Consider the following 27,094-nt stretch of genomic DNA (forward strand, 5'->3'; position numbering starts at 1 on the left):
TCCTTCAGGTTACAGAACTAAAGGATAGTCTTCCTTTAAAAGTGAATGCCACTCTGGGGTTCCCCTCGTGGCGCAGGGGAAACGAATCCGACCAGGAACCATGAGGTTGCCCGTTCGATCCCTGGCCTTGCTCAATGGGTTAAGGATCCCGCGTTGCCCTGAGCTGTGGTGTAGGTCGCAGATGAAGCTTGGATTTGGCGTTTCTGTGGCTCCAGTTAGACCCCAGCCTGGAAACTTCCATATGCTGTAGGTGGGGCCCTAAAAAGCAACAAAAAACAAAAAAAAAAAGTGAATGTCATTCTTTAACACATTATCTGGGAATAAAGGTTTGTACTTTATTTAAGTGAATATACAAATGTCCCGATTTATGAATGCAAATTCCCAAGCAGGGTCAATATTCCATAGGACATATCTATGGCCTAAAATTTAAATTGTAAACTCATGATTTATCCAAACTTTGTGCAAAAGCACAGGTAGTCAATCCCTACTTTAGGCTCTAGCAGCTAAGTGGTTGTACTAGCCTGTTGTAATCTGTTTTGTCTAGACATTAACAGGACATGAAACAGGCAAAAGCAGATATTTGTGGATTGGTTTTTACATCAAATCATCTTACCAAGAAAAAAAAATTCACAACTCTCAAAGCCCATATATGTCATTCTACAAATTTTGGAGCAAGATGTAATAATGTGACGACATAACTTGACCCATATTTACATCTGATCTCCCCAAGTGGTTGGAAAGTCCTTGGAGGTCAGAAGCTTTGCACAAAGTGTACTTACTCATCTTTGTGGGAACACTATCACAATCTGGCAGGGAGTTGAAAGTTCTTTTCCTGGTACTGCATTTTGACTAGGATCAGGTGGCCAAGGATGGCAAGGGAATTAGGGCAGAATGCAAATTCACAATTAAGAGAACCGTTTACAGTACAGGCAAATCTAGCTCCAGTAAATATCCACCCATATAAGTAATTACAGAATACAGAAGAGACTATTAAGTACTATGAGGGTAGCACAAGCATTTTTTATCTCCTCCCGGTGAGAGGAGATGCATGTTCTCTCAGCTTACCATCTGATTAGCAGTCCGGCTCCATCAATTCCTGTTTCTGGGTTGTATGACTACGGACTCTGATCATGATATAGTGATTAGCTTAGCTCTTATCTCCCTTTCTCCTATAACTTTTGCCTTCATCTGCAGAATATTAAGTGCTTTTATCTGCTCCCACTGATATCACTGAATCATGCATTTCTGTGTTCCCAATGCTTTTTATGGTGCTTTGTTCACAGAAATGCATTGAAGAATGCTAGCTACTTCACCCTTAAAAAAAAATTAAGTGAGAAAACAAAAATAGGGCAGGGATAAACAAGATGGAATCAGGGAAAAGATGGGATTACAAAAAACCTGCCTACTGTAAACTCTTGCATACTGGAAAATAGAGTTCACAACTATCAAAATTCAAACAGTCTGATTCTGCTAAGGAAGAAAAGAATGCAGTTCAAGTATTCAGCTCTCTTAGGGTCTGGTTTAAGATAAGGAGAAAATACAAAGTGCCTAGAGCAGCACTTTCCCGACCCTTTTACTGTGCATGTGGGCTGATGGTTATGTGAAAAGTCCATTCCCAGCACTGCCTTGACCATCACCCTTTTCTCTCCTTTTTAGATGGTATGTTTCATTGTGGTATAATGCAAAAATGGCCACAAAGTCCCCATTGGCTAGAGAGCATGATTGGCGCGAGGCTTCTTGGGAGATGTAGTCGCTGGAGCTGCTGATGACCAACTGCCTACCTCACTGGCAGGGACCAGAGGCAGAAGAGGCAAAGAGCCATCCGCATGAGCCCAGGCCAAACTGCCAGCCCACAGAGCCCCTCGTTAAATAAATGGTTGCTTTTTTAGGTCACTAAAGATTGGGGATCATTTGTTATACAACACAAGCTACCAGATAATACTCTTTAAAAACCAGCCCAACTCGATTTGCAATATTAACAGAATACTTGGGAATAAACACACGATAGGTAACAAACCTATAGGAAGAAAACTTTATTAAAAATTTTTTTTCATCTTGGAGGTATACTTGACAAATATGTATATATTTAAGGTGTACAATGCATTTCATATAAATCTACAGTGATGTTGCAACAGAAGAAAGGGTGGGGGAAAAATGTAATTGTAATGTATACATGTAAGGATAACCTGACCCCCTTGCTGTACAGTGGGAAAATAAAAAAAAATTATAAAAAATAAAATAAAATAAATCTACACTGTGATAAGATCACAATCAAGTTAAATAGGATTCATTACCTCACATGGGTTACAATTTTTTAAACTTTTCATTCCCTCCCTCCCCTCCCCTCTGGCAACCACTTATTTGTTCTCTGTATGTATGAGTCCGTTTCTGTTTTGTTATGTTTATTTGTTTTGGGGGGAGGTATGTGGGTTGGTTGCGCCTGCAGCATGTAGAAGTTCCTGGGCCAGGATTGAACCTGCACTGCAGTTGCGACCTGTGCCATGATTATGGCAATGCTGGGGTCCTTAACCCACTGTGCCACCAGGGAACCTTCCTGCTTTTAGATTCCACATATAATAAGTGAAATCGTATGGTATTTGTCTTCCTCTGTCTGACATTTCACTTAGCATAATGCCCTCTAGATCCATCCATGTTGTCACAATGGCAAGATATCATTCTTTTTATAGCTGAGTAATATTCCATTATCATTCATTCATATATACACACATTGCATCTTCTTTTATCAATTCCTATATGAAGAAAACTTTAAGGATCCAAAAGTAGGACTTTTTCCACAAGGGAAAGACATACCATTTTCTCGGATAGGAAAATCACCTTTGTACAGATGTCAGTTCTCTCTAAGTCAGTATAAATCACGAATGATTTTAATACAGAATTCTTCCTGAACCAGAAAAACTGAACCTTAATTTGGAAAATATCAAAGGAACTAGGATACTTTGAAAAGGAAACAAAATTGGGGAGCACTCACTCTTAGAGATATTAAAACCAATGATTAACCTCAGTAAATTAACACAACATGATATCCCATGTGTAGACAGACGAATTAAACAGTATAGAAAATTTAGAAACAAATCTCAAAACACATGCAAAATTAACTTGTGATAAAGGCAGCATCACAAATCAATGAGGAATAAAGATAGAATTTCTTGTAAATGTTGAGACAACCGACTCATGATTCAGGAAAAGAGAAAGTTAGATTTATACTTCCTCTCGTACACCAAGATACTTTTTAATGGATCAAAGATCCACTGTTTAAAAGTGACACTATGCAAAGTTCCGTTAAAATAAAAAACAAACGTAGACCAGACTTGAAAATTTCTTGAGCAGACAAAACCAGTTTAGTCATAAGAGCAAAGTTTCATTTAGCTCATTTTGCAAGACAAGCCAGGCTAGACTGAACTGGGTATTTCTTGCTTATGCCTCTGAAAATCCTCAGCAAGACTTACATTGTTCCCCCAACTCGATATGAAGTAACTACTAACCAATTAATTCCCTTTAAAAAAATTCTTAATACTGTAACCAATCACTGTGAAGAATAAACAGTCACCGTCTCCACACGATAGAAGTTGCTTTATAACATAAAGTTTCTTTCCATGTTTTGAGTGCTACCGGTTTTTGACGTGTGCACAATAAACTTTTACTAATTATTACTTCATTGATGCATTGGTTTTACTTCTGGTGTTTGTTTTGTCTGAACTTTTAACAATTCTAAATGTCAAAAGTGAAAGCATACAAATAACTACATTGACCAAACATACCGCAGTGTCAATTTAAGCGTCTCCAGCGGAGATAGGTGACTTTCTGCAGTTCTTCATTCCCATAAGTTGGACCATGGCGCTAGCAAGGCGTTCTCAAAACCCCATTCCTGATTTGAGTGAAAATTCACAATAGACATCAAAACAAACAAAACTGTCCTGGAGTATCCAAGGATGTATGCCTCTGATTCAGTGTCGGTTGGCCTCATTCATCTTCGAGACTCGTAATACGGTGACTCTTGTTCTGCCTGTCGAACAGCTTTGTAAACGGATAACAAAACGAGGGCTTATTAAAGATGGGACCCCCTTGGATCCCAGAGAAGCCCTGATAAGACGGCTCTTCTTTGAAAGGATGCGGTACTTCCGCCCCCACCCTCCGCAGCTCGTAGTAGACCCTATGCCGACGCACTCAGCCTTCCACTGCAGGCGCGGAAGAAACGCCTCCCAATCTCACATTTTGATAGGCTCGCGAGACCGAGGTGCGAAGAGAGCCGTGGCCCTATTGGCTGAAGGATGTGGCCCGCGCGGCGCTTTCTGGGAGGTGTAGTCCCTGGGGCCGCTGGCTCCAGGGGCTCGCGGGTCTGACGTTGGAGGTTTCAGCACCTGAGCTGACGGCTGTGGTAAAGAGGTGGGTGTGTCTGGAGGCAGGGTGCGGGGAGTGGCGAGGTTTCAGATGAAGAAACCAAACGGTCCATTGAAGAGAAGTAAGGGTACGGGCTCGCCGAGAGCTACGGACCTACTTGGAACTGGGGCTCAGAGCGTTGGGGCTGAGGGAGCGCAAGTCCCACGGCCAACCAGACAGTAGCAACTGTTGCCTTAGCAAGCCCTCGGGACATCTAAGGCCCCGTCCTCTGCCCCCAATCCAAATAAAGGGGCGGGCTCGGGCCGTTTAAATCGTTTTGGGGTTGAGTGAGGACGAAGGCGGGTCGGTTTTCTCTCCGGCCCTAGCAACGCGGGACCTGCGGATCGGTGGGCGGGGAACGGCTGTGTTACTGGAGGTTGGACGGGCATCCTGGGCCGGCGCCCTATCTCCCCGCTGATTGGCCCACAGCCCCTCTGGGGCGGGGGTTAGGGCGGAGCCTGGGGCGAGCACTTCCCGCCCGCTGCGAGGAGAGGGCCTCCGGGATTCCTAGAGAGGACTCGGAAGTACTCTCGGGGGTGGGGTTTATGGCTCTACACCGTTGGTCAGGGACAGCTTGGACTTGCTTACTTCCGGCGAGGAAGTGTTGGGAAGTGTCGGGTTCGGCTTTCTCTTCGTTTGTGAGAAGAAACCCGTCTTCCCAGCCTTGGACGCAGGAGCCTGGTCTTCCAGCAGAGCTCCCCGGGACTGGGGCCTTGAGGACAGGGAATGGCCTCTGTGTCCAGACCATGGTCCTGTCCCTAACCTTGACCGGGCCGGTTTCCGTGGCTCGGGGTCAGGGGCGATTGTGAGGAATCCAGGTGCAAAATCGGTACTTAAAACCCTGGTTCTCTTCGGGACCCATGAAGTCTCCCGTTGGCCTGTCAAGCTCTTGTGGCTTGAGAAGGACAGGGCCAGTTTTGACCGTTGTACTGTTTTTGACCTCTGTTCTGACTTAAGTTGGCTTGTGGTAGAGAAGGAGCGGCTGCGTCTGGACTAGTTAGTAAGTTTTGTCCTGTTTTTTTTTTATATGAGATTTAATGCTCTTAAGCACTAAAATTGTATTTGATTAGGCTCGATGTCAAATTTTTATTGCTGTCCCTTACCCTTTTACTTAATTTATTTTGGCCGCACCCGGGCCATGTAGAAATTAATGAGCCGGGGATAGAACTCCAGCCACCACAGCTGCCCCAACCGCTGTAGTGACACCAGGTCCTTAATCCTCTGAGCCAGAAGAGAACTCCTTCCTTTACACTTTTTCAGTGTTGGTCATTATTTTGTGGGTGGAGGGATGGCTGTTTTGTAGTACACTTTTTTTTTTTTTTTTTAGGGCCACACCCTCAGCATATGGAGGTTCCCAGGCTATGGGTCCAATCGGGGCTGCAGCTGTTGGCCTACACCACAACCACGCAGAATCTGAGCATCTTGGACCTACACGTCAGCTCAGGGCAACACCAGATCCTTAACCCCTGGCCAAGGCCAGGGATTGAACCCGCATCCTTATGGATACTAGTTGGGTTTGTTCCTGTTGAATCACAAGGGGAACTCCCTGTAGTCCACATTTTTTTTTTTTTTTTTTTTAGGGCCAGACCCTCAGCATATGCAGGTTCCTAGGCTATGGGTCAAATCAGAGCTGCAGCTGTCGGCCTACACCACAGCCACAGCAATGTGGGCTCCAAGCCTCCTCTGCCACCTACACCACAGCTCATGGCAATGCCAGATCCTTAACCCATTGAGCGAGCGCATCCTCACGGATGCTAGTCAGGTTCGTTAACTGCTGAGCCATGACGGGAACTCCTGTAGTCCGCATTTTTAAGTGTCGTTTCCATATATCATTAGTTGTTGAGTTGTTGAGTGGTCATTTGTGTCCTCTCTTTGCTAATAATGGTTCCCAATGTACCAGTAGGTTGCAAGCTAATGAACGTGTCCCTCAGAAGATCTCAAGGAGCAGAGAACAAAGTTGATCCGTGCCCCCCGCCCCGCTTACCTGGAGAGCTCTGCCTCTGAGTTGGAATGATAATGACAGAATCTGGGGAAGTTATAGACTTAGATCCTCCAGCTGAGACGTCACAGGAGCAAGAGGACCTTCTCATAGTGAAGGTGGAGGAAGAAGACTGCACCTGGATGCAGGAGTACAACCCACCAGCGTTTGAGACTTTTTACCAGCGCTTCAAGCACTTCCAGTACCACGAGGCCTCAGGCCCCCGCGAGGCCCTCAGCCAGCTCCGGGTGCTCTGCTGTGAGTGGCTGAGGCCTGAGCTGCACACCAAGGAGCAGATCCTGGAGCTGTTGGTGCTGGAGCAGTTCCTGACCATCCTGCCGGAAGAGTTCCAGACCTGGGTGAGAGAGCATCACCCAGAAAGTGGAGAAGAGGCTGTGGCCGTGGTGGAAAGTATACAGAGAGAACTAGAGGAACGAAGACAACAGGTAAGTGAGAGAGGGGACCTCGGAGCGATGAGGAAGGAGAGGAGGAGTGTTAGGAGCTGCTGAGCAGGGGTGAGACCCTGGGCGCCCTGCCGCTTCATTCATATTCTTTTGTTCTCCTGGGATTAGGTCCACTGTGGAGATTTCCTGCCACTCCAGCAAAGAGAAGCAGTATCCAGTGTGTTAACCTGGAGAAGACAAGCTGCGATTTTATTTATGTTTTAAATTGCTGGTTTATTTTTTGAATGACATGGTAGAAAATTCAAAAGGCCCATAAGATTGTAATGAAAAGTAAGTGTCCCTCCCACCCCTAATTCCCCGGCTGCCTGAGTTCTCATCAGAGGCAGCCACAGTCATGTGGTATTTGTACAGCCTTACAGGGATGCACTGTCTTCTGTATATGTTATGGGATGTGTGTACGGTGTGTTTTCTTTTGTTTTTTTTTTTTAGGGCCACACCTGAGGCACATGGAAGTTCTCAGGCTAGGGGCTGAATCGGAGCCGCAGCTGCCGGCCTGTGCCACAGCCACAGCGAAGCCAGGGATCGAGCCCGAATCCTCCTGGATACTAGTTGGGTTCATTACCGTTGAGCCACCATGGGAACTCCTGTGATGTGTTTTAAAAAAACACACATGTTTTTACATCACTGTGCACTTCTGCCTTTTGCTTTTATGTCTTATATCCTGGCTTGTACCATGTTGGTCCCAATAGAGTTGCTTCAGTCATTGCAAGTGCGTTGTATTCCATTGTATGGAGGGACCGTAATTGAGGTCGTATTAAAGGCTGTTGAAGTTATTCCTTTAGATCATTTCTGAATCTTTACTGTAACAAACTTTGCTGCAGTGAGTGTCCTTTACATGCATCATTAATTGTAGACTCAAAGCTTAGAAGTCAGGAGTTATCTGGTGGCCCAGTGGGTTAAGGATCCAGCATTGTCACTGCTGTGGCTTGGGTCACTCCTGTGGCTTGGCTTCAGTCCCTGGCCTGGGAACTTTTGCATGGCCGAGGGCATGGCCAAAAAAAAGCTTAAAATCAAATTGTTGGCTCAGAGGCCGTGTGCATTTATAATTTGGATAGCTGCTTTGCAGGTTTTTTTTTTTTTAATTTTTATGCAGTCAGTTTAAATCTTAATTCATGGTTTCTGGGCTCTGTGCCATATTTAGAAAGGCCCTCTCCACCACAGTAGTATAAGAAACTTTTCTCATTATTTCTTCTCCATTGTTTTTTTTTCATTATTGTTGTTGTTGTTTGTTTTATCCTTTGAAATGATTGATCCATCTGGAATTCCTTTTGGTGTAGGGTGTATGGTGTGGTTGTAGCTTGAGTTTTTTTTTTTCTAGATGTCTATCCAGTTGCCCCCGAAACTTGTAATCACTTTCTTCTTCTCTGATTAAAATGCCATCTATTACATTCCAGATTTTACCATGTATTTGGGATCTAGTTGGAGCTGCAGCTGCAGGCCCATGCCACAGCTGCAGGAATGCCAGCTCTGATCCGTATCTACAACTGTGCCACAGCTTGTGGCAACGCTGGATCCTTAACCCACTGAGCAAGGCCAGGGATCGAACCTCCATCCTCATGGATATTAGTCAGATTCATTTCTGCTGAGCTACCACAGGAACTCCTGACTTTTAAAACAAAATTTAAAAATAATTAATTAATTAATTTAAAAAAAAAAAAAAGAGTTCCCGTCATGGTGCAGTGGTTAACGAATCCGACTAGGAACCATGAGGTTGCGGGTTCGGTCCCTGCCCTTGCTCAGTGGGTTAAGGATCCGGTGTTGCCGTGAGCTGGTGTAGATTGCAGATGAGGCTCGGATCCCGCGTTGCTGTGGCTCTGGCGTAGGCCGGTGGCTACAGCTCCGATTCAACCCCTAGCCTGGGAACCTCCATATGCCTCGGGAGCAGCCCAAGAAATAGCAAAAAGACAAAAAAAAAAACCAAACCCCAAAAAAACCCCAAAAATAGTAACACATACTCAATAGCATAGTTTAAAACAAAAAGCAATAAGAAAAAATTTTTTGGAGTTCCCGTCGTGGCGCAGTGGTTAATGAATCCGACAAGGAACCATGAGGTTGCGGGTTCGGTCCCTGCCCTTGCTCAGTGGGTTAACGATCCGGCGTTGCCGTGAGCTGTGGTGTGGGTCGCAGACACGGCTTAGATCCAGCATTGCCGTGGCTCTGGAGTAGGCTGGAGGCTACAGCTCCGATTGGACCCCTAGCCTGGGAACCTCCATATGCCGCGGGAGCGGCCCAAAGAAATAGCAAAAAGACAAAAAAAAATTTTTTTTGTCTGCGCCCTCGGCCTGGAGGCCAAGGATCGAACTTACACTGCAGAAGTGGCAAAGCCGTATCCTTTTTTTTTTTTTGGTCTTTTTGCCTTTTCTTGAGCTGCTCCCGCAGCATATGGACGTTCCCAGGCTAAGGGTCTAATCGGAGCTGTAGCCACCTGCCTACACCAGAGCCACGGCAATGCTGGATCTGAGCCGCGTCTGCGACCCACACCACAGCTCATGGCAACGCCCGGATCCTTAACCCACTGAGCAAGGGCAGGGATCGAACCCGCAACCTCATGGTTCCTAGTCGGGTTTGTTAACCACTGAGCCACGACGGGAACTCCCAAAGCCGTATCCTTAACCCGCTGAGCCACCAGAAAACTCCGACAAAAAGCATTTTTTAAAAAGCAGGTTTATAGCTGATATTACACATTTACCTCTGTCACTGGTAGGTGCCCCCTCTGTGGAAGGAGCACAGAGAAAGATGGTTTCTTGGTGGTTGTCAGGGATTCGAGGCCGTGGGAGGGGTTTCCCTGGGCCTCTGTAGCTCGCCGTGTCTGCCTCTCTCCGTGCCTGCCTTCTGTACCCCTGCTCTTGGTCCTCAGCTTGCTCTCCAGGTAGTTCTTAGCTGTGGCAAGCCTGTCCCCAGGCTTTATCCCCTACTACCCCTCCGCGTTGGTTTCTCTGTCCTCGTCTCCGAGCACCTCAAGGGCTGCTTTGTTTCTTCGGTGCCCAGGGGTTCTTCGGCCTACTTGGCATCATCTTAACTCTGCACAAACTTCCACGCAGAGTCATATTTGCCACAACTCTGTTGCAGCCGCCTCCCAATGTAACTCTTGTACCACATCTTGCCAGCACTTGGTGGGGGGGGGGGCGGTTAACCATTAGAGCGCTTTGAAACATAAGTGGGGGGAGGCGGGGTTGGCCATTTTATCTCAAAGTAGAATCTTATTACCTGCTAGGATGCCCCTGAGCTGACACCTTCCAGAAGAGGCAGATTTTAGAGACGGGTTGTGTGGCCTCGAGTTGTGCAGGGCCAAAGAGCAGAAAGGCAGAGGACTGTAGCTCTCGGGACGTGAGCCAGCTCTGGTCTTGGTGTCGGTCTGTCCTACTTGAACCTCCTGGTCGGCTAGGGCTCCAGGTGTGACCTGCCGAGTCCCGTGTTGACTCTTCCAAGCTCATTTCTCACTCTCTCCCCACTTCACTAAACGTGGCCCACACCAGCCTTCTTCCGGTTCCTTGCCTGTCCCACTCTCTGCCTGAGGGTTATTTGCTTATGTCTTTCTGTCCAACTGGGATACTCCTAACTTCTCCCCTGGCTGCCTTTTTTCATCCTTTAGGCGTTTAGTTCAGTGACTCTTCCTCAGGACGGACTTCCTTGGCCACTTAGTCTAAAGTGGGCCTCTTCTGTCCTGCTTCATGGCACCAGTTTCTTCTCCTTTCTAACATACAACACAGTTTGGAATCGTGTATCGATTTGTGTGTTAGCACGTTTCATGGAACTCGTCTTCAACCAGACCTGTGTTCATTCACCCACCGTGTAGTTAGTGCCTCGTTCATCATAGATGCACGTTAAATACTTGGGCAAGGAATGAGTGAAAGAGCAACATGAATTTTCTGGATTCTCGTGTGGCCTTTCCTGGAAGGCGCTGATGGGTGTGGTTGTGGTTGTCAGATCGTGGCGTGTCCGGAAGGGCTTCCACAGAAGAGAGTGCTGCCCGGGGCCGAGCCCGAGTCCTTCAGTCACCAGCTCCTGTCTGTGGAGCCGCAGCCCAAACAGGAGCCGCAGAAGCCTCATCTTCTGGAGGAACAAGGTGAGGATCTGGGATTTCGCGGGACAGATGCGGGCGCCCTGGCCAAGCACATAAGCAGTGTCTGTACAGAGAAGCTTCTCTGATTGGGGGGCGGGGGGGCTGGAATGGAGGCCCGGTCAGCTCCCCGCCTGGCCAGGAGCTGGAAGGCAGTTGTGGACAGCTTCTGTAAGAGACGTGCAGAAGTCTTTAACAAAAGGATTCGAATTGTTTTCCAGCAGTTTCCCACCTCTCCCTCATAGGTTTTGTTGTCCTAATGCCCATGTGGACAGACCTCTCCACTTCCGAACTGCCCTTCTGGCCGTTCAGCCATCCACCTGAAAACCTGATTTTAAGCCATGTTTCCCAAGGACCTTTAGAGCATCTTTTTCTTTTATTTCTCCTTCCCTCCCTCCTGTCCTCACTTTCACCATCCTGTATTAAATACATCAAGGAAGTAAAGCAAGCTCAGGGAGTTCCCTGTGGATCTGGTGGTTAGGATTCAACATTTGCACCCCTGCGACACAGGTTCAACCCCTGCTCTGGGAACTGAGGTCCCACATCCAGCTGCTGCACACCACAGCCAAAAACCAAAAGCAAACAGCTGAGTATCTTACTTACGATGCTATATGTCCACCAGTCCATCACCTCTAATCAGAAACTCTTTTTTCTGGTTGCCCCCAGGCATATGGAGTTCCTGCGCCAGGATTCAGATCTGTGCCATAGTTGCGACCTAAGCCACAGCTGTGGCAATGCCAGATCCTTAACTCACTGTGCTCAGCCAGGGGTCGAACCTGTGTCCCAGCGCTCCCAAGCTGCCCATCCCTTTGTGCCACAGTGGGAACTCCTAATCAGAAACTCTTGCTCTCAGATGTATTTTAGACTTTTTCAGATGTAGTAAGAGGGTATAATTGACATACCTCTCATTACACTACCAGCAGGATGGCGGTAGGACCCCCCCCCATCACACACATTAATGTAATATTTCAGCAGTGAAAGATATGCTTACTTCCAGAAGTGGATTAAGTAAAAATTTCATCTAGCTTCATATCAGTTCTATTCAGGTTTTGTTGTCACATTAGTCCAATGACCAACTTAAAAAAAACTTTTGATGTTTAGAGCTTTGGGAGTTCAGAATGTGGAGAAAGAACTGCGAGCCTGTATTTCCTGCCTGGCCCCAGGCTTTCTGCCAAGCTCTCCTTAGTGGCGGGCCTTTCACTTCACGTCCCATGGCTGTAAGCGTTCCCTTCGCTCTGGCAGCAGTAACCGGGACTTAGGTGGTCTTTATGAGGGGTCAGGAGCTGCTCTAATCCGCTTTACCTGTATGAACTCTTTGTTTCTCTCTCTCTTTGAAGGGCCGCGCCTGTGGCACATGGAAGTTCCCCTGGCTAGGGGTCAAATCAGCTGCATCTGCGACTTGCACCACAGCTTGTGCGTTGCTGGATCCTCAGCCCACTGAGTGAGGCCTGGGATAGAACGAGCATCCTCCTGGATACTAGGCTGGTCCTTAACCCCTGAGCGCCAAGGGGACTTCCCTGTATGAACTCACTTGACCTTTGTTGTACTGGGAAAACACACTCTTCACCGTTATTAATATTTGGGGCCAATGGAGCCTTTCTTTTTCTCCAAAAATATTTTTCAGTCGCTTTAGGGATAATTACAGATGACCCAAGGATAATGAAAACAAATTTTAAATAAGTTGTAGTAAGCATTAAACCTCTTTGTATCAGGTACATTTTTTTTCTTTTGTCCACGCCCTCGTCATGTGGACGTTCCTGGGCCAGAGATCTAACTCGAGCCACAGTGACAACACTGGGTCCTTAACCCGCTGTGCCACAAGAGAGCTGCAAGTACATTTTGATAATATAAAAATCATTAAAAAATGAAAGAATACCGTCACCCAGTGCTGTCCCCTTAAGGGGGGAATATTGTCCTTTTATTTTATTTATTCATTTATTTTTTTGTCTTTTTAGGGCCCTACCCGCGATATATGGAGGTTCCCAGGCTAGGGGTCTAATTGGAGCTGTAGCCATCGGCCTATGCTGGAGCCACAGCAACGAGGGATCCGAGCCAAGTCTGCGACCTACACCACAGCCCATGGCAACGCCAGATCCTTAACCCACTGGCCAGGGATTGAGCGAGGCCAGGGATCAAACTCGAAACCTCATGGTTCCTAGTCGGATTCGTTAACCACTGAGCCACGACGGGAACTCCCTGATTCTTGAGTTTGAGAAAATTTATCTAGGATGATGTCATTTGCAGACTATCTGTAAGGTTTATGCCTTTAGGAGTTCTTGCTGTGGCACAATGAAATTGACTGTGTCTCTGCAGTGGTGGGGACTCGGGTTCGATCCCTGGTCTGGGAACTCCATTTGCTGTGTGGCATCTAAAAAATTAAAAAAACAACAGAACAAAAGATTTATGCCTTCAGTTTCGTCATTACCAGTAGCACACTCCCCTCTGTGTCTCTAAGTCATCTTCTCATTCACCAATCGTAGTCCAGCGACTTCCACTGCACACCTTCCCTTTTTTTTGGCCACAACTGTGGAATGCAGAAGTTCCTGGACCAGGGATCAAACTGCAGTGACAGTGCTGGATCCCTAACCCACTGAGCCACACGGGAACTCCCGGCACATCGTCTCTGTGCCAGTATGGGTGGTGGAAAATGAAAACTTCTGAGTTCTCAGCTATGCTCAAAGAAAGATGAAAGGTATCAGCAGTCCTAAACCTTTTTGAAGATGATGCAGAACTCTGGGGAGTGTGTTTAACACTTTGAGAACAGTGAAGAATGATGATTTATTTCACTGTCGCATGATTCTGAATGTTTCTTGTATCTCCCATTGTCATTTTAGTCTTTCATGCTAACACTGGGGATAATTAATGCATAATTAATAAAAATGAAATAACTCCTAGGACGATGAACTAGAGGAGTGCTTCATGGTACAGGAAACATAAGATTGCCCAGATCCCAAAATGTATCTTTGATTTGTAAAAAGGTCCGGTGGATCCATGTAGAAGTAGATAGAATGAGTTGTATTTTATTTTTTAATATTAAAATTTTCTTGGAGTTCCTGTTGTGGCACAGCGGAAATGAATCTGACTAGGAACCATGAGGTTGCGGGTTTGATCCCTGGACTCGCTCAGTGGGTTAAGGATCCAGTGTTGCTGTGAGCTGCGGTGTAGGTTGTAGATGCGGCTCGGATCTGGCCTTGCTGTGGCTGTGCTGTAGACTGGCAGCCATAGCTCCGATTTGACCCCTAGCCTGGGAATCTCCATATGCTGTGGGTACAGCCCTAAGAAGTCAAAAGACAAAACAAAAACAAAAGCAAAAAAACAAAACAAAACAAAAATTTTCTTTTTGTTCTTCAGAAGATCTCTAAAATATTGAAAGTCTTATCATTTTAGTCTTTAAAAAATAGTTAAAAAAAAAAATAGGGAGTTCCCGTCGTGGCGCAGTGGTTAACGAATCCGACTAGGAACCATGAGGTTGCGGGTTCGGTCCCTGCCCTTGCTCAGTGGGTTAACGATCCGGCATTGCCGTGAGCTGTGGTGTAGGTTGCAGACCCGGCTCGGATCCCGCGTTGCTGTGGCTCTGGCGTAGGCCGGTGGCTACAGCTCCGATTCGACCCCTAGCCTGGGAACCTCCATATGCCGCGGGAGCAGCCCAAGAAATAGCAACAACAACAACAAAAAGACAAAAAGACAAAAAAAAATAGTTAAAACTGTCCAAAAAGGAAACCCCCAGCCAAAATTGTGTCTAATAGACCTCCCTGGCAAATCAAGGGTTAATGCTCACATTATCCCTGAGGAATAGGTATGATTGTTATTCTTACGTTAGAAAGTAAGAGGCTGATGGAGTTCCCGTTGTGGCACAGTGGTTAACGAATCTGACTAGGAACCATCAGGTTGCAGGTTCGATCCCTGGGCTTGCTCAGTGGGTTAAGGATCTGGCGTTGCCATGAGCTGTGGTGTAGGTCGCAGACGCGGCTCGGATCCCTCGTTGCTGTGGCTCTGGTGTAGGCCGGTGGCAGCAGCTCTGATTCGACCCCTAGTCTGGGAACCTCCATATGCCGCAGGAGCGGCCCAAGAAATGGCAAAAAGACAAAAAAAAAGAAAGAAAGGTAGGAGGCTGAGGCCTCCAGAGGTTAAATAATTTGTTCAGGGTCACAAAGCTAGCACATGACGGAGCTGGGATGTTACCCCAAGCAGTCCGACTGGAACTCTGCGTGTTTGCTCTGTTCTGAGCTGTGCTGTCTGCTTTACCCCCACACTGTCCCAGCTCAGAACCTGTCGTCCTGTGATCACTGTCATCTCCCCTCTGTGCACAGAGTCTCATCAGATCCACGCTGCTTCTCTTCTCTGCCCTGTTAGCCAGACCCTGCCCAGCTTCTTTATTCCGGCTAAAATACTGGGTTGCTTGGTTGGTTTTACCCCCTGGGAGAGGCTGCATCCTCATGCCTTTGATGGCACCAAGGGCTGGTTTTCTGTTCCTGGGACTAATTTGAGCTTGAGACGGGCAAAGCCATTTACTTAAAAGCTAGAGGAGTTCTCTCATGACGCAGCGGGTTGAGGATCTGGCTTTTTCATTGCAGCAGCTTGGGTCTCTCTTGTGACTCAGCTTCTGTCCGTGGTCTGGGAACTTCCACATGTCATGGGCATGGCCAAAAATTAAATAAATAAAAGCTAAAGAACAGGTTTCATAAAATCTTCAAAAAAAGTAAGTGGAATTATTTAGAATGTAATTATTCTAATTACTCCAATTACAAGTATAGCATAATCTTTACTCAGAAGTAATGTATACATATAGACTGCGTTCATCTCTATTTTTTTCTTTTCCTTTTTAAGGCCGCACCTGCAGCATATGGAAGTTTCCAGACCAGGGGTCGGATCAGAGCTGCAGCTGCTGGCCTACGCAGCCACAGCCACAGCAACATGGGATCTGAGCTGCACGTGTGACCTACACCACAGCTCACGCCAACGCCAGATCCTAACCCACCAAGCGAGGCCAGGGACTGAACCTCCCAACTCAGGGATTCTAGTCGGATTCGTTTCCACTGCACCACAGTGGGAACTCCCGTTCATCCCTTTCTTCATGTCCTGTTTCACTCCAGCCACGCTCCTGGGTTCAGCTTTCATCTCTAACCATCATCTCCTCTCCTCTTCCTAGTCCTTGGACACAAGCAGGCTCCATCGCACATACTTCTCTAGACTGAGGACACCATAGGAAGGTCTAAATCATCAGGTTAAAGGTTAATAGCAGGTGGATGTGTCCAAGTCAGGGGCATGAAGGCAGAGCCTGCTGCATCATGAATCTTAGACAAAGTAGGAACAGAGGTTGACAGCAGAGGGTCACATGGTAACCAGTATCTAGAGATCAGACCCTCTAGGCATCACGCAGGCAATTCACTCTACCGTGGAACGCGCCCTCCTCTGGCCCCGCCGCACCCCTGCCACCAGAGCCACTTCCTGTGGAAAGACTTCCGGATGCTCCCACTTCCGGCTCTCAACTCTGTAGCTAGCCCAGCTTCTGTGTTCCTACAGAACCTTGGGTGAACTTCAGGAAATAATACTCTTTGCCCTGTGCTAGAAGTAAGGCTTCCATGTCTGCCCTCCCCAGTAGGTGGTGAAGTTTGGGAGAAGGTGAGGTTTTTGTAAGGCAAGAATTGCTTTATCTACCTGTTCTTATGACACACAGAGTACACTTACTGCAAACTAGTTGGCTGACTATAAACCAACCATAGTCTTTCTTTGAAGGGCAGGCATGTGGACTCAGGCCTTGCTGATCAAAGCGTGGTCCAGAGGGCAGCAGTACCAACATCACCTTTGAGTGTGTTAGAAATGCCACATTTGGGGGCCACCCTGGAGCTAATGAGGCAGAATCTTCCCTCTACCAAGATACCAAGACCCCCAGGTGCTGTGTTTGCATGTTGAAGCTTGAGAAGTCCTGGGCTCTAGGCAGTGCTTCAGTTTCAAGGAAGATGTAGGCCTTTGAAGAGTCTTTGAGGTGACCAGACTTGACCTTGGCAGCACACACTGAGTCCTTTATGGGAGAATGGCATCTTTTGAACTCAGCATCCGGATGAGCCTGACCAAAGCAGGGAGTCTGGTTTTCTGGGGGAAGGATGAGTATAGGGTATGTGTTGGGGGCCCAGAGTGTCGGCGGTTTTGGCCAAGCAGGAGAATTTGGCCTTGGTGTCGCAAGGCGCCTTGTGGATTCTGAAGCAAAAGTGAAATTTGGTGGCAGTTGGAAAGGGGCAGAGAACACTGACGCCTCTTTTTCTCCCCCCCCAGCCCTTCCTGCTCTCCAAGTTCCCTCCCTCCCCTTGAAGGACAGCCAGGAGCTGACAGCCTCCCTTCTCTCAGCTGGGTCCCAGGTGAGCCGGAGTCCCTGTGCCCACATCTGCTCTTGGACAAGTAGCTGCCCGAAGCCTGAATCTTTACAGGGTTTTGTCTCTTTAACCAGAGACCAGCCCATCTCGGGCTGTGCGTTCATGTCTTTCCTTCTGCTCCCTCACCCCCTTTCTTTTCTCATTGCTCCCAGCCCCTCCCCCTCACTGCACATGTGGTCCCAGGGGGATGGGAATTCAGTGGCAATCTCATGTTTCAGAAGTTGGTGAAAATTGAAGATGTGGCTGATGTGGCTGTATCCTTCATCTTGGAGGAGTGGGGACATTTGGACCCGTCCCAGAAGTCCCTCTGTAGGGATGACAGGAAGGAGGATTATGGGAGTATTCCTTCCATGGGTAAGAATGATTCGTCTGCATGGATGGACATCTTCATGTTATTATTTCATAGAGAATGTTTTTGTCCTGTAAAAGCATGTGTGTTTTAATTGCTACGACTGCTTGTTTTTTTTTTCTGTGAAAGAGTAAATCCGCCTCTTTTTTTCTTATTCAGCTTATTCTGAATGATCAGTATGGTAATTTCCATCGTACTAGTAATATGAGAACTGATAACGCTTCAGGGATGGTATTTGCAATCCAGTAAATGTTACGTTTACCTTAAAACTAATAGGATTCAGGAATTCCTATTGGGGCGCAGCGGAAACGAATCCAACTAGCATCCATGAGGACGCAGGTTCGATCCCTGGCCTCGCTTAGTGAGTTAAGGATCTGGCGTTGCGGTGAGCTGTGGTGTAGGTTGCAGATGTGGCTCGGATCCCATGTTGCTGTGGCTGTGGTGGAGGCCGGCAGCTGTAGCTCCAATTTGACCCCTAGCTTGGGAACCTCCATATGTCACAGGTGTGGCCCTAAAAAGACAAAAAATTAAAAAAAACAACCACTAGTCATATATGATGGAGCATGATAATATGAGAAATAAGAAGGTATACACATGTATGTAGGAAATTGACAGAAGACTGTAAACCAGCTATAATGAAAAAAATAAAAATCATCATTAAAATAAAATAAAATAAAAGTAATAGGATTCAGAATTCCCTAGTGGCACAGTGGGCTAAAGATCCAGCATTGTCTCTGCTGTGGCTCAGGTTCGGTCCCTGGCCCTGGGAACTTCCACATGCTGCCCCAAACAAGCAAACGAATCGCCTAACAGGATTGGATTTTAACAGATTTGTAGCAGTTACTGAACTCTATTCCTTGACAAGTTAAGTAACTTAATAATTCTTATTTGTGGAAGCATCTTAGACTTTGCTGAATAACTGTTTATCATAGTAATTGTTGCAATATCCCAGGAGCATTCATTCTTTTCCTTCTTCTCAGGCAAGGACGGCTAGTTGTTCACCCCATTGCTCTTCTTGGATCGCTGGTACCTATTTTTTGATGTCTGCCTTTGCATCTGCATTTTATGTGTCTCATCCCTTCCTGAACTTTGCGTCCCCAGATGAGATTTTGAACCTATTTCTAAGTTATGGTCCTGGAAACTCACTTGATTGTGCTGCCTGGAGTTAATTATAAAAAAAAAATCTCAGCACTGCGACCCATGTTTTGGAGCTTATGGCTTTTAGCTTCGTCTGGATGAATTCTTTTGGTTGCACCATTCTATATCAATACACTGGTAGCTTTTAGGTGGAATACATACACTAAAATGCCAAATTCGGGATGTTTTTTTCTCAACCTCCCCCCTTCCCCCATCTTCCCCCACCCTGAATAAATGCTACTCAGCAGCTGAGCAAGGAGTGTAGTTCTCTTTCAAGCATACAGATAAATCAGAGGGATTAACAGAAAGCTCCTTCGAGAAAAGGCGGGGAAAGAGGAAAAAAGCAAATTTCTAAGCCAACTGGTGTAACAACCTGTCTGATCACCTTCTTTGGAAAAGGGTGCTTGTTAATAGCCCCCAAGAAGTGCATTGAGCGCGAATGATTTTTTTATTTCAAGGAAAAAAAAAAAAAAAAGGCCCTGAGCTTGTTTGACTTGCTAAATGGGAGAGAATGTGGACGTAAGTAGATGTGAATAACAGAGAAAAAGAAACACTACGATAGCTGAGATTATCTGCCTCGTTGAGTGGAGGAGGACGAAACCTTTAAAAAGTCTGGCTTGGTTTATATGTTCGTTTGTTTCCACTGTTAAAATATCTTTTTAGAAAGCGAATTATGTACAAATAGTTATAAAATAAATTTGAAGTTGCCTTCATGGCACAGGAGTTACAACCTCTGACTATGTCAAAAAAAGGATAGGTGTTCTTCTTGTGGTACAGTGGGTTGAGGATCCAGTGTTGTCACTGCAGAGGGGTGGGGCCACAGCTGTGGTTTGGGTTTGGTCCGTGGCCTGAGAGTGTCTGCATGCTGTGGGCCCAGCCAGAATTAAAAAAAAGAAACAGTGTCTACTTCAAAGGCTCCTTGTAAGGATTAAACGCCATAAAACTGAGAAGCACTTGAAGGCACAGTGCCAGGTCCAGAGTACCCACTATACACTCAGTAAAGGTTGGTGCTTAGTATTACTTTATTTTTATTTTATATGGGAATATAGTTGGTTTACAGTGTTGTATTGGGCTCAGCTGTACAGCACAGTGACTCAATTATACATATACATCCATCCATTCTTTTTCATATTCTCTTCCCATGTAGGTATTATAGAAGATTGAGTAGAGTTCCCTGTGCTATGCAGTAGGTCCTTGTTGATGATCTAGTTTATATACACTATTGTGTATATGTTGACCCCAAACTCCTGATTTATCCCTCCCTCCCACTTAGTACCCTTTTTATATAACATTTGAAAACAACTGGTGGCTTAGTGGGTTAAGGATCTGGCATTGTCACTGTTGTGGCTTGGATCACTGTTATGGTACAGGTTCAGTCCCTGGCCCCAGAACTTCTACATGCCAAAAAAGAAAAAAAGAAAAAAACAAACTTTCATTACAAAAAAATTGTATAGAAAGTTCTCAATAGCCCATGATCTATCTCTCCAGCATTTAAAAAGTATTCCTTTTTTTTTCTTTCTTTTTTTTTTTTAGGGCTGCAGGTGCTGCATATGGAAGTTCTCCGGCTAGGGGTGAAGTCATAGCTGCAGCAGCGAGCCTATGCCACAGCCATCACAGCAATGCAGGATCTGCACCGAGTCTGTGACTTACACCACAGCTTACAGCAACACCAGATCCTTAACCCACTGATCGAGGCCAGGGATCAAACCAGCATCTTCATGGATACTTACTAGTTGGGTTTGTTACCACTGAGCCACAACGGGAACTCCCAGTATTCCCTGTTTTTTGCTAACTACTGAAACTTTGTCTTTGCAAGTTATATTAAATGGCAGCGTTTTGAGTGTAGTACATGTTGCTGGTCCAGTTATATGGGGAACTGATTGCACTCTCTTAAATATCTCTATTCATTGATAGCAGTTAGTCATGAGCAAGCTTTACATAGTTGTAGGCTTCTCTGGGTATAGAAAAAACACCGTTTTTCCTTTAGACTGATTCATACCAAACTGAGATTCTTTGGGGACTGAAAAAGCTAGAAGATCCTCTTTGTTCTCCAGGCTGTAAATAAGCAGGAAGAGGTGGGTGAAGACTGGGTTAGTTGTATCACCTAAAATAAAATTTTATTAAGAATAGTTAACATGGGAGTTCCCTTTGTGGCTCAGCGGTTCACGAACCCAACTAAGATCCATGAGGATGCGGGTTCGATCCCTGGCTTCGCTCAGTGGGTTAAGGATCCTGCATTGCTGTGAGCTGTGGTGTAGGTCGAAGATGCGGCTCAGATCCTGCGTTGCTGCGGTGCTAAGGAGTCAAGAACAGAGGTTTGTTCCCCAGCCCAGCACAGTGGGACCTTGTGTGATCTGATGGCCCGGGAACTCCATGTATCCATATGCTGCAGGGTGACCAAAAGCAAAAAAAAAAAAGAATTGGTATTGTGGTTATGATTCGGTGCTTTCACTGCTACAGCCCCGGTTCAATTCCTGGTCTGGGAACTGAGATCCCATATCAAGCCGCTGCAAAAAAAAAAAAAAAAAAAAAAAAGAAGTTACCATGGCACAGCTACTGACAATCAGATACTGTCTGGAAACTTACCAAGAGGATGTCATCCTCATTAAATAGAATGCCTGCCCTCCCAGTCTCACTCATCCCCTGAACCATTCTTGGCGGCCCTTTCTTCCCTAACTTGCCTCACTTTCCTGCTTCAGCGTTTTTCATCCCCGCCCTGCAGCGTGAAGTCCTTTTGCAGATGACCTTACAAAGTCAGGCCTTGCTAGCGCATGTGGGTTTCATGCCTTTACCCGCTCTCCCTCACTCGTTTTCTCAGGGCAGGGAATGGGCTAATTTTTCCATTTTCCTTCTGTCGTCTCAGATTACGAATCCCGGAATGACAACGTGGAACTCCGAGTCAAGCAGGTTTCTGATGAAGCCGAAGCGCCCTGGATGACCTCAGGAAGCCCTGGCAGCACTGCTGCCCCGAGTCAGGGGTTTGCAGAAGTGAGCGAGCTTCAGGGCGTGGTAGAAAGGTGGCAGGTGAGCCCCGCCGGGGGGAAATCAAGGCAGAACCCTTCCCAGAAGAGAGAGCCCGTCCCCGACGGGAACCGGAAGCCCAATACCAGTGGCGAGAGAGGTCACCGGTGTAACGACTGCGGCAAGTTTTTCCTTCAAGCCTCGAACTTCATCCAGCACCGGCGCATCCACACGGGGGAGAAGCCCTTTAAGTGTGGGGAGTGCGGGAAGAGCTACAACCAGCGCGTGCACCTCACCCAGCACCAGCGCGTCCACACGGGCGAGAAGCCCTACAAGTGCCAGGTGTGCGGGAAGGCCTTCCGCGTCAGCTCGCACCTGGTCCAGCATCACAGCGTGCACAGCAGGGAGAGGCCCTACGGCTGCCCCGAGTGCGGCAAGAGCTTCGGGCGCCACTCCCACCTGATCGAGCACCTCAAGCGCCACTTCCGCGAGAAGCCCCAAAGATGTAGGTGTGAGCCCTTGGGCTTCAGTGGAGGCACAAATGGCCCTAGTCGCTCAGCTCCGTGGGGCAGACGGTGCTGGTTCTGGCAGCAGCAGCAGCAGGAAGGGGCCACAGTGTACAGTCTGGTTTTTTGGTTGGTTGTTTTTAATGGTCTGGGTTTTTCTATGGCTGCACCTGTGGCATCTGGGAGCTCCTGGGACAGGGATTGAATCCAGGCCCCATCTGTGACCTGTGCCTCAGCTGTGGCAGCCCTGGGTTAACACTCTGCGGAGCTGGGGGTCACACGTCTCTGCAGTAACCAGAACCGCTGCAGTGGATTTTTTTTTTCTTTTTCTTTTCAGGGTCTCACCTGCAGCACGTGGAAGTTCCCCGGCTAGGGGTCGAATCCAAGCTGCAGCTGAGTCATAGCAGGAACTCCTCTAGTCTTTTTAGCATCATTGGGACTTCAAATAATTGTCCCATTTCTTGGCAAAAACTCTGTGCCCTTCTCCACCAACCCCACAACTTCCCTTTCCTCAGGAGTACTGCTCTCAGCAGGCATCTCTAGTTCTTCTAATTCCTTATGTTATTTTTTAATTTATTTTATGGATTCATTATTTTAAATTTTTATTTATTTGTTTTTTTGGCTGTACCTGCAGCATGTAGACGGTCTCAGGCCGGGGACAAAACCTATGCCACAGTAGTGACAACACTGGATCCTTAACCACCTGAGCCACCAGGGAACTCCATAATTCCACGTTTTATAATAATACATCTGTTGCTTAACTCGTCAGTTGCAGACATTACCTATTGACTTTCTCTTTCTGCTTTGGCCCTCTTAACGTGCTTCTTCCCTCTTTCCCCAATTTAGTTATTTCGCTTTTAACTGATGTAATAATAATAGTACAGCTGACCCTTGAAGAACAAAGGGGTTGGTGCACTGACACCTCCCCCCCAGTTCAAAGTCCATGAGTAACTTTTTTTTTTTTTGTCTTTTTAGGGCCGCACCCACAGCCTATGGAGGTTCCTAGGCTGGGGCTCTAATCAATCAGAGCTGCAGCTGCCAGCCTACACCACAGCCACAGCAACACCAGATCCGAGCCTCATCTGCGACCTACACCACCGCTCACGGCAACACCGGATCCTTAACCCACTGAGCGAGGCCAGGGATCAAACCTGCATCCTCATGGATACTAGTCAGATTCATTTCCGCTGAGCCACAACGGGAACTCCCATGAGTAACTTTATACTCACCCCTCCGTATCATGGGATCCACATCTTTGGATTTAACCAACTGTGGCTCCTGTCGGACTGTTGTAGAGGTTTATTGAAAAAAATTTGCATATGAGTGGACCCTCAAACCTGTGTTCAAGGGTCAGCTGTACAGGAAGTTCAGAGGAGAGACAGTACTTTTTGCTGGCCCATTTCTCTTTTTTTCCTGGCTCCTACTCAGGTATTCTTCCAAATCCATATCCCCTTCTTACTCCTTTGCTTCCCATTCATCCAGTTTTTTGTCGTCCCCCCACCCCCTTTAGGGCCACACCTGCGAATATGGATGTTCCCAGGCTAGGGAGCAAATTGTTGCTATAGCTGCCATCCTGCGCCACAGCCACAGCAATGCCAGATCCATGGCCTACCCACAGCTCGTGGCACCACCGGATCCTTAACCCACTGAGCAGGGCCAGGGATTGAACCTGCATCCTCATGGATGCTAGTCAGGTTCTTAACCCACTGAGCCACAACGGGAACTCCCCATTCTTCTCGTTTTCGTCAGTTCTTACCAGCCTGCCACGCGTCTTTGTTCTTTCTCCTCCCCTCTGTCCGTCTTAGGTTGGGGTAATGATCCCTTCCACGTTTCCTACTTCCGCTCCCATTTTCGAGTTCCTTTCTCTGCTTCCTATGTAACAGAAGCATTTGGCTTTTCCCCATGACGGCCTGACCTCCGTCAGCCTCACCACCCTCCCCCAAGTTAAGCCTCTCTTGTCCTGTTTTCACTGGACAGATACCAAAAGGTTCTTTTCCTATCTGTCGGCATCAAGCACACACACAAACCCCCGCCTTGTTACTCCTACTGCATCGAAGTTCCACTTGATGATCCTCTTTCTCACGATCGTTTGTTTTTCTTCTGTCAAAGAACCGATGGCATTTGCGTTTCCTCGTTATTCTTGCAGGCAGCGATAAAAGAAGTAAGAGTACAAAATTGAATGTCAAGAAGAGAATTTCGGAGTTTTCGGAAGCAGAAGGTAGAATCCAAAGGAGCATCTCTCAAGGTCAAGATTTCGGAGAAGGCCGTGAACACCAGGGCACGTTGGAGCGAAAGCAGGGCATCCCCAGGAAGGAGCTGCTAGGACAGCCCTCTTCAAAGAGGATGAATTTCAGTGACGTCGCCTACGTCCACAAAAAGTCCTCCACCGGAGAGAGACCACACAAATGTAACGAGTGTGGGAAAAGCTTTATTCAGAGCGCACATCTTATCCAGCATCAGCGGATACACACTGGGGAGAAACCGTTTCGGTGTGACGAGTGTGGGAAAAGCTACAATCAACGGGTGCACCTAACTCAGCACCAGCGGGTCCACACTGGGGAAAAGCCCTACACGTGTCCCTTGTGCGGGAAAGCATTTCGAGTGCGGTCCCACCTGGTTCAGCATCAGAGTGTGCACAGCGGCGAGAGACCCTTTAAGTGCAGTGAATGCGGGAAAGGCTTTGGGAGGCGTTCGCACCTCGCGGGCCATCTGAGACTCCACTCTCGGGAGAAATCCCACCAGTGTCACGAATGTGGAGAGATCTTCTTCCAGTACGTCAGCCTCATCGAACACCAGGTGCTCCACATGGGCCCCAAAAATGAACAGAGCGGCATTCGCGAGGAAGCATATAGTTGGAACCTAACGGTGATTGAAGATAAGAAGCTCGAGTTACAAGAGCAGCCTTACAAGTGCGATGTGTGCGGCAAAGCCTTTCGTTACAGCTCGGACCTCATCCAGCACTACAGGACTCATACCGCAGAGAAAGCCGCCAAGTGTGACACGTGCCGAGAAAGCGGGGGCCAGTGTTCCCACGTGAAACAACACCCAAAAAGCTGCTCCACCCTCAAGGCCCACCAGTGTACCGAATGCGGCCGAGGCTTCACCCTGAAGTCACATCTGAATCAGCATCAGAGAATCCACACTGGCGAGAAACCCTTTCAGTGTAAGGAATGTGGCATGAGTTTCAGCTGGAGCTGCAGCCTCTTTAAACATCTGAGAAGTCACGAGAGGACAGACCCCATAAATGCCTTCAGTGGATAGAGGATTCTGGCATAGGACGCAGCTCTTACAGAATTTTAGCAAAGCCTTCCTGAAGAGACACCCCACTCCTGTAAGGAATGCAATAACAACTCCAAGCATTTTCTTCCACTTAACCGTCAAGCCTAGGGAGATGTTGAAATCTTTCCGCCAGAACTTAGGAAGAATGGAGAAGCCCCAGCAAAGAAAATCTGCTCTTCCCATTGAGAAATGCTTTCATTAGCATCTCCATCTGTGAGAATATGTGGACAAGAGAACCTAGGGATACAGTGGATGAAGAAAAGCCTGGCACGTTTTTCCTGTGAGTCTCAGAACCCTGACACTGCAGAAAGTCATGAATGCAGGAGAAATAAGCTTCATCTGTCGTTTCCGCCTTGGTTGTCAGCGTATCTATTCAGGGAGGAGCACAGTGAAAGAACGAGAACTCTTCAGCATCGTCTTGGCTTGATACCCGGGCAATGAACCTTTTCTGGAAACAGCAGTTCCAGCCACTGGAATGCTCCAGGTGTCGTTCCCATCTTGAGTACTAAACCCCTGGAAAAGAGTTGACTTAAGTTATTTATAAAATTTGGGCAAAATTGAGGTTCAGAGGCTGGATGGTGCGTATTCTTGCTGCCTTATTCAATCTCCAACTTCTCCATGAAATACACTCTACGTTGTTTTTTTTTTTTTTTATTTTAGCTGCCTCTGAGGCAGGCAGAAGTACCGGGCCCAGGGGTCGAACCCAAGCCACAGCAGTGACCCAAGCCACCATGCCAGATCCTTACCTACGAGGCCCCAGGGAACTCCCAAACTCTACTCGTTTGTTTTGCTTCTCCTGGCATCAAGGTTAGCTAGTAGAAAAAGAAGTCTGTACATTCAGGAGAAGCCGTGTTGGGCAGTCACATCTTGGGGAGAGGGGAGCAGGCCCTGAGGGGAATGGAGCAGAGAGGACAGGCAAACTGGGGCCTGGGTTTTATTCTGTTACCCCCAGGAATGACGGCAGCTACATCCACAGAAGGAATTGGACCAAGTTGAATTAAGCATTGCGGTCCCAGCAGTGTATGTACCAGTTCCCAGTTGCCCTGGACATAGATCTCCCCGTAGGATGGTGGCATGTAGGATGAGTTTCGATTGAAGTGTGGCTGGATTTGAAAGTAAACCCGAATTAGGAGCAAGGTCTGGTGAGCCTTGCTTTGTGGGAAGGTGTGGGACGGGGTCATGGGGGAAAGACGGAAAAGAGGGTTAACTGAAGCCCCTTTGCCAAGTGAGGGAGAGAGGCTTGTGGGCGCTGCTGAAGCCCTGCTCCCACTGACTGCCTGGCTTACAATAAACACCCAATAAATACTTGTTGACTGTGTGTGTTGTACACTGGTGCCCTGTCCGGATCCTCTACCAGGCTGGTGTCCCTGCCCCCCAGCTGCTCTGAGTGTTGGTGCCAGGTGCTCGCAGCTCCCCCCCTTCTCCAGAGACTCTTGGAGAAGTGTCCTCAGGTGACGGGAGCTGCCCCCACCCCCCCAGCCAGTGACTGAATGCCTGGGGGCACAGAGGGCTGATTGACTTGCCTCAAGGTGGGAAACGGTGGTGCACTTTATTATCCAGACCTGTCCTTTGTGGACCGGGCTGAGGCTAG

General features: G+C 47.3%; 1 protein-coding gene across 6 annotated transcripts; it reads left to right on the forward strand.

Annotated features, from left to right (window-relative positions):
- Nucleotides 1–4,309: 4,309 nt before the first annotated feature.
- On the forward strand, nucleotides 4,310–26,808 carry ZKSCAN5 (zinc finger with KRAB and SCAN domains 5). 6 transcript variants are annotated; one of them, XM_047779564.1, is made up of 7 exons: nucleotides 4,310–4,404; nucleotides 6,302–6,822; nucleotides 10,768–10,906; nucleotides 17,174–17,256; nucleotides 17,490–17,625; nucleotides 21,621–22,223; nucleotides 24,371–26,808. In XM_047779564.1, the coding sequence occupies exons 2-7, from the start codon at nucleotides 6,409–6,411 to the stop codon at nucleotides 25,483–25,485; spliced, it is 2,490 nt and encodes an 829-aa protein (XP_047635520.1). In that variant the 5' UTR covers nucleotides 4,310–4,404; nucleotides 6,302–6,408; the 3' UTR covers nucleotides 25,486–26,808. The 6 variants fall into 6 exon arrangements, with proteins under 6 accessions (XP_047635520.1, XP_047635524.1, XP_047635525.1 ...); XM_047779568.1 differs by having other exon boundaries at nucleotides 17,493–17,625; XM_047779567.1 differs by having other exon boundaries at nucleotides 4,312–4,404; nucleotides 6,299–6,822.
- Nucleotides 26,809–27,094: the final 286 nt, after the last annotated feature.

This window comes from Phacochoerus africanus, chromosome 5 (genome assembly GCF_016906955.1).
Source record: "Phacochoerus africanus isolate WHEZ1 chromosome 5, ROS_Pafr_v1, whole genome shotgun sequence".
In the NCBI taxonomy this organism is placed as follows: domain Eukaryota; kingdom Metazoa; phylum Chordata; class Mammalia; order Artiodactyla; family Suidae; genus Phacochoerus; species Phacochoerus africanus.

Excerpts from the sequence above, each read along its gene's own strand:
- ZKSCAN5 (XM_047779564.1), top strand. The coding sequence starts at position 6,409 with ATGATAATGACAGAATCTGGGGAAGTTATAGACTTAGATCCTCCAGCT. Across the intron at positions 17,257-17,489 it reads TTCTCTCAGCTGGGTCCCAG|AAGTTGGTGAAAATTGAAGA; the intron begins GTGAGCCGGAGT and ends CTCATGTTTCAG. Across the intron at positions 17,626-21,620 it reads TGGGAGTATTCCTTCCATGG|ATTACGAATCCCGGAATGAC; the intron begins GTAAGAATGATT and ends CTGTCGTCTCAG.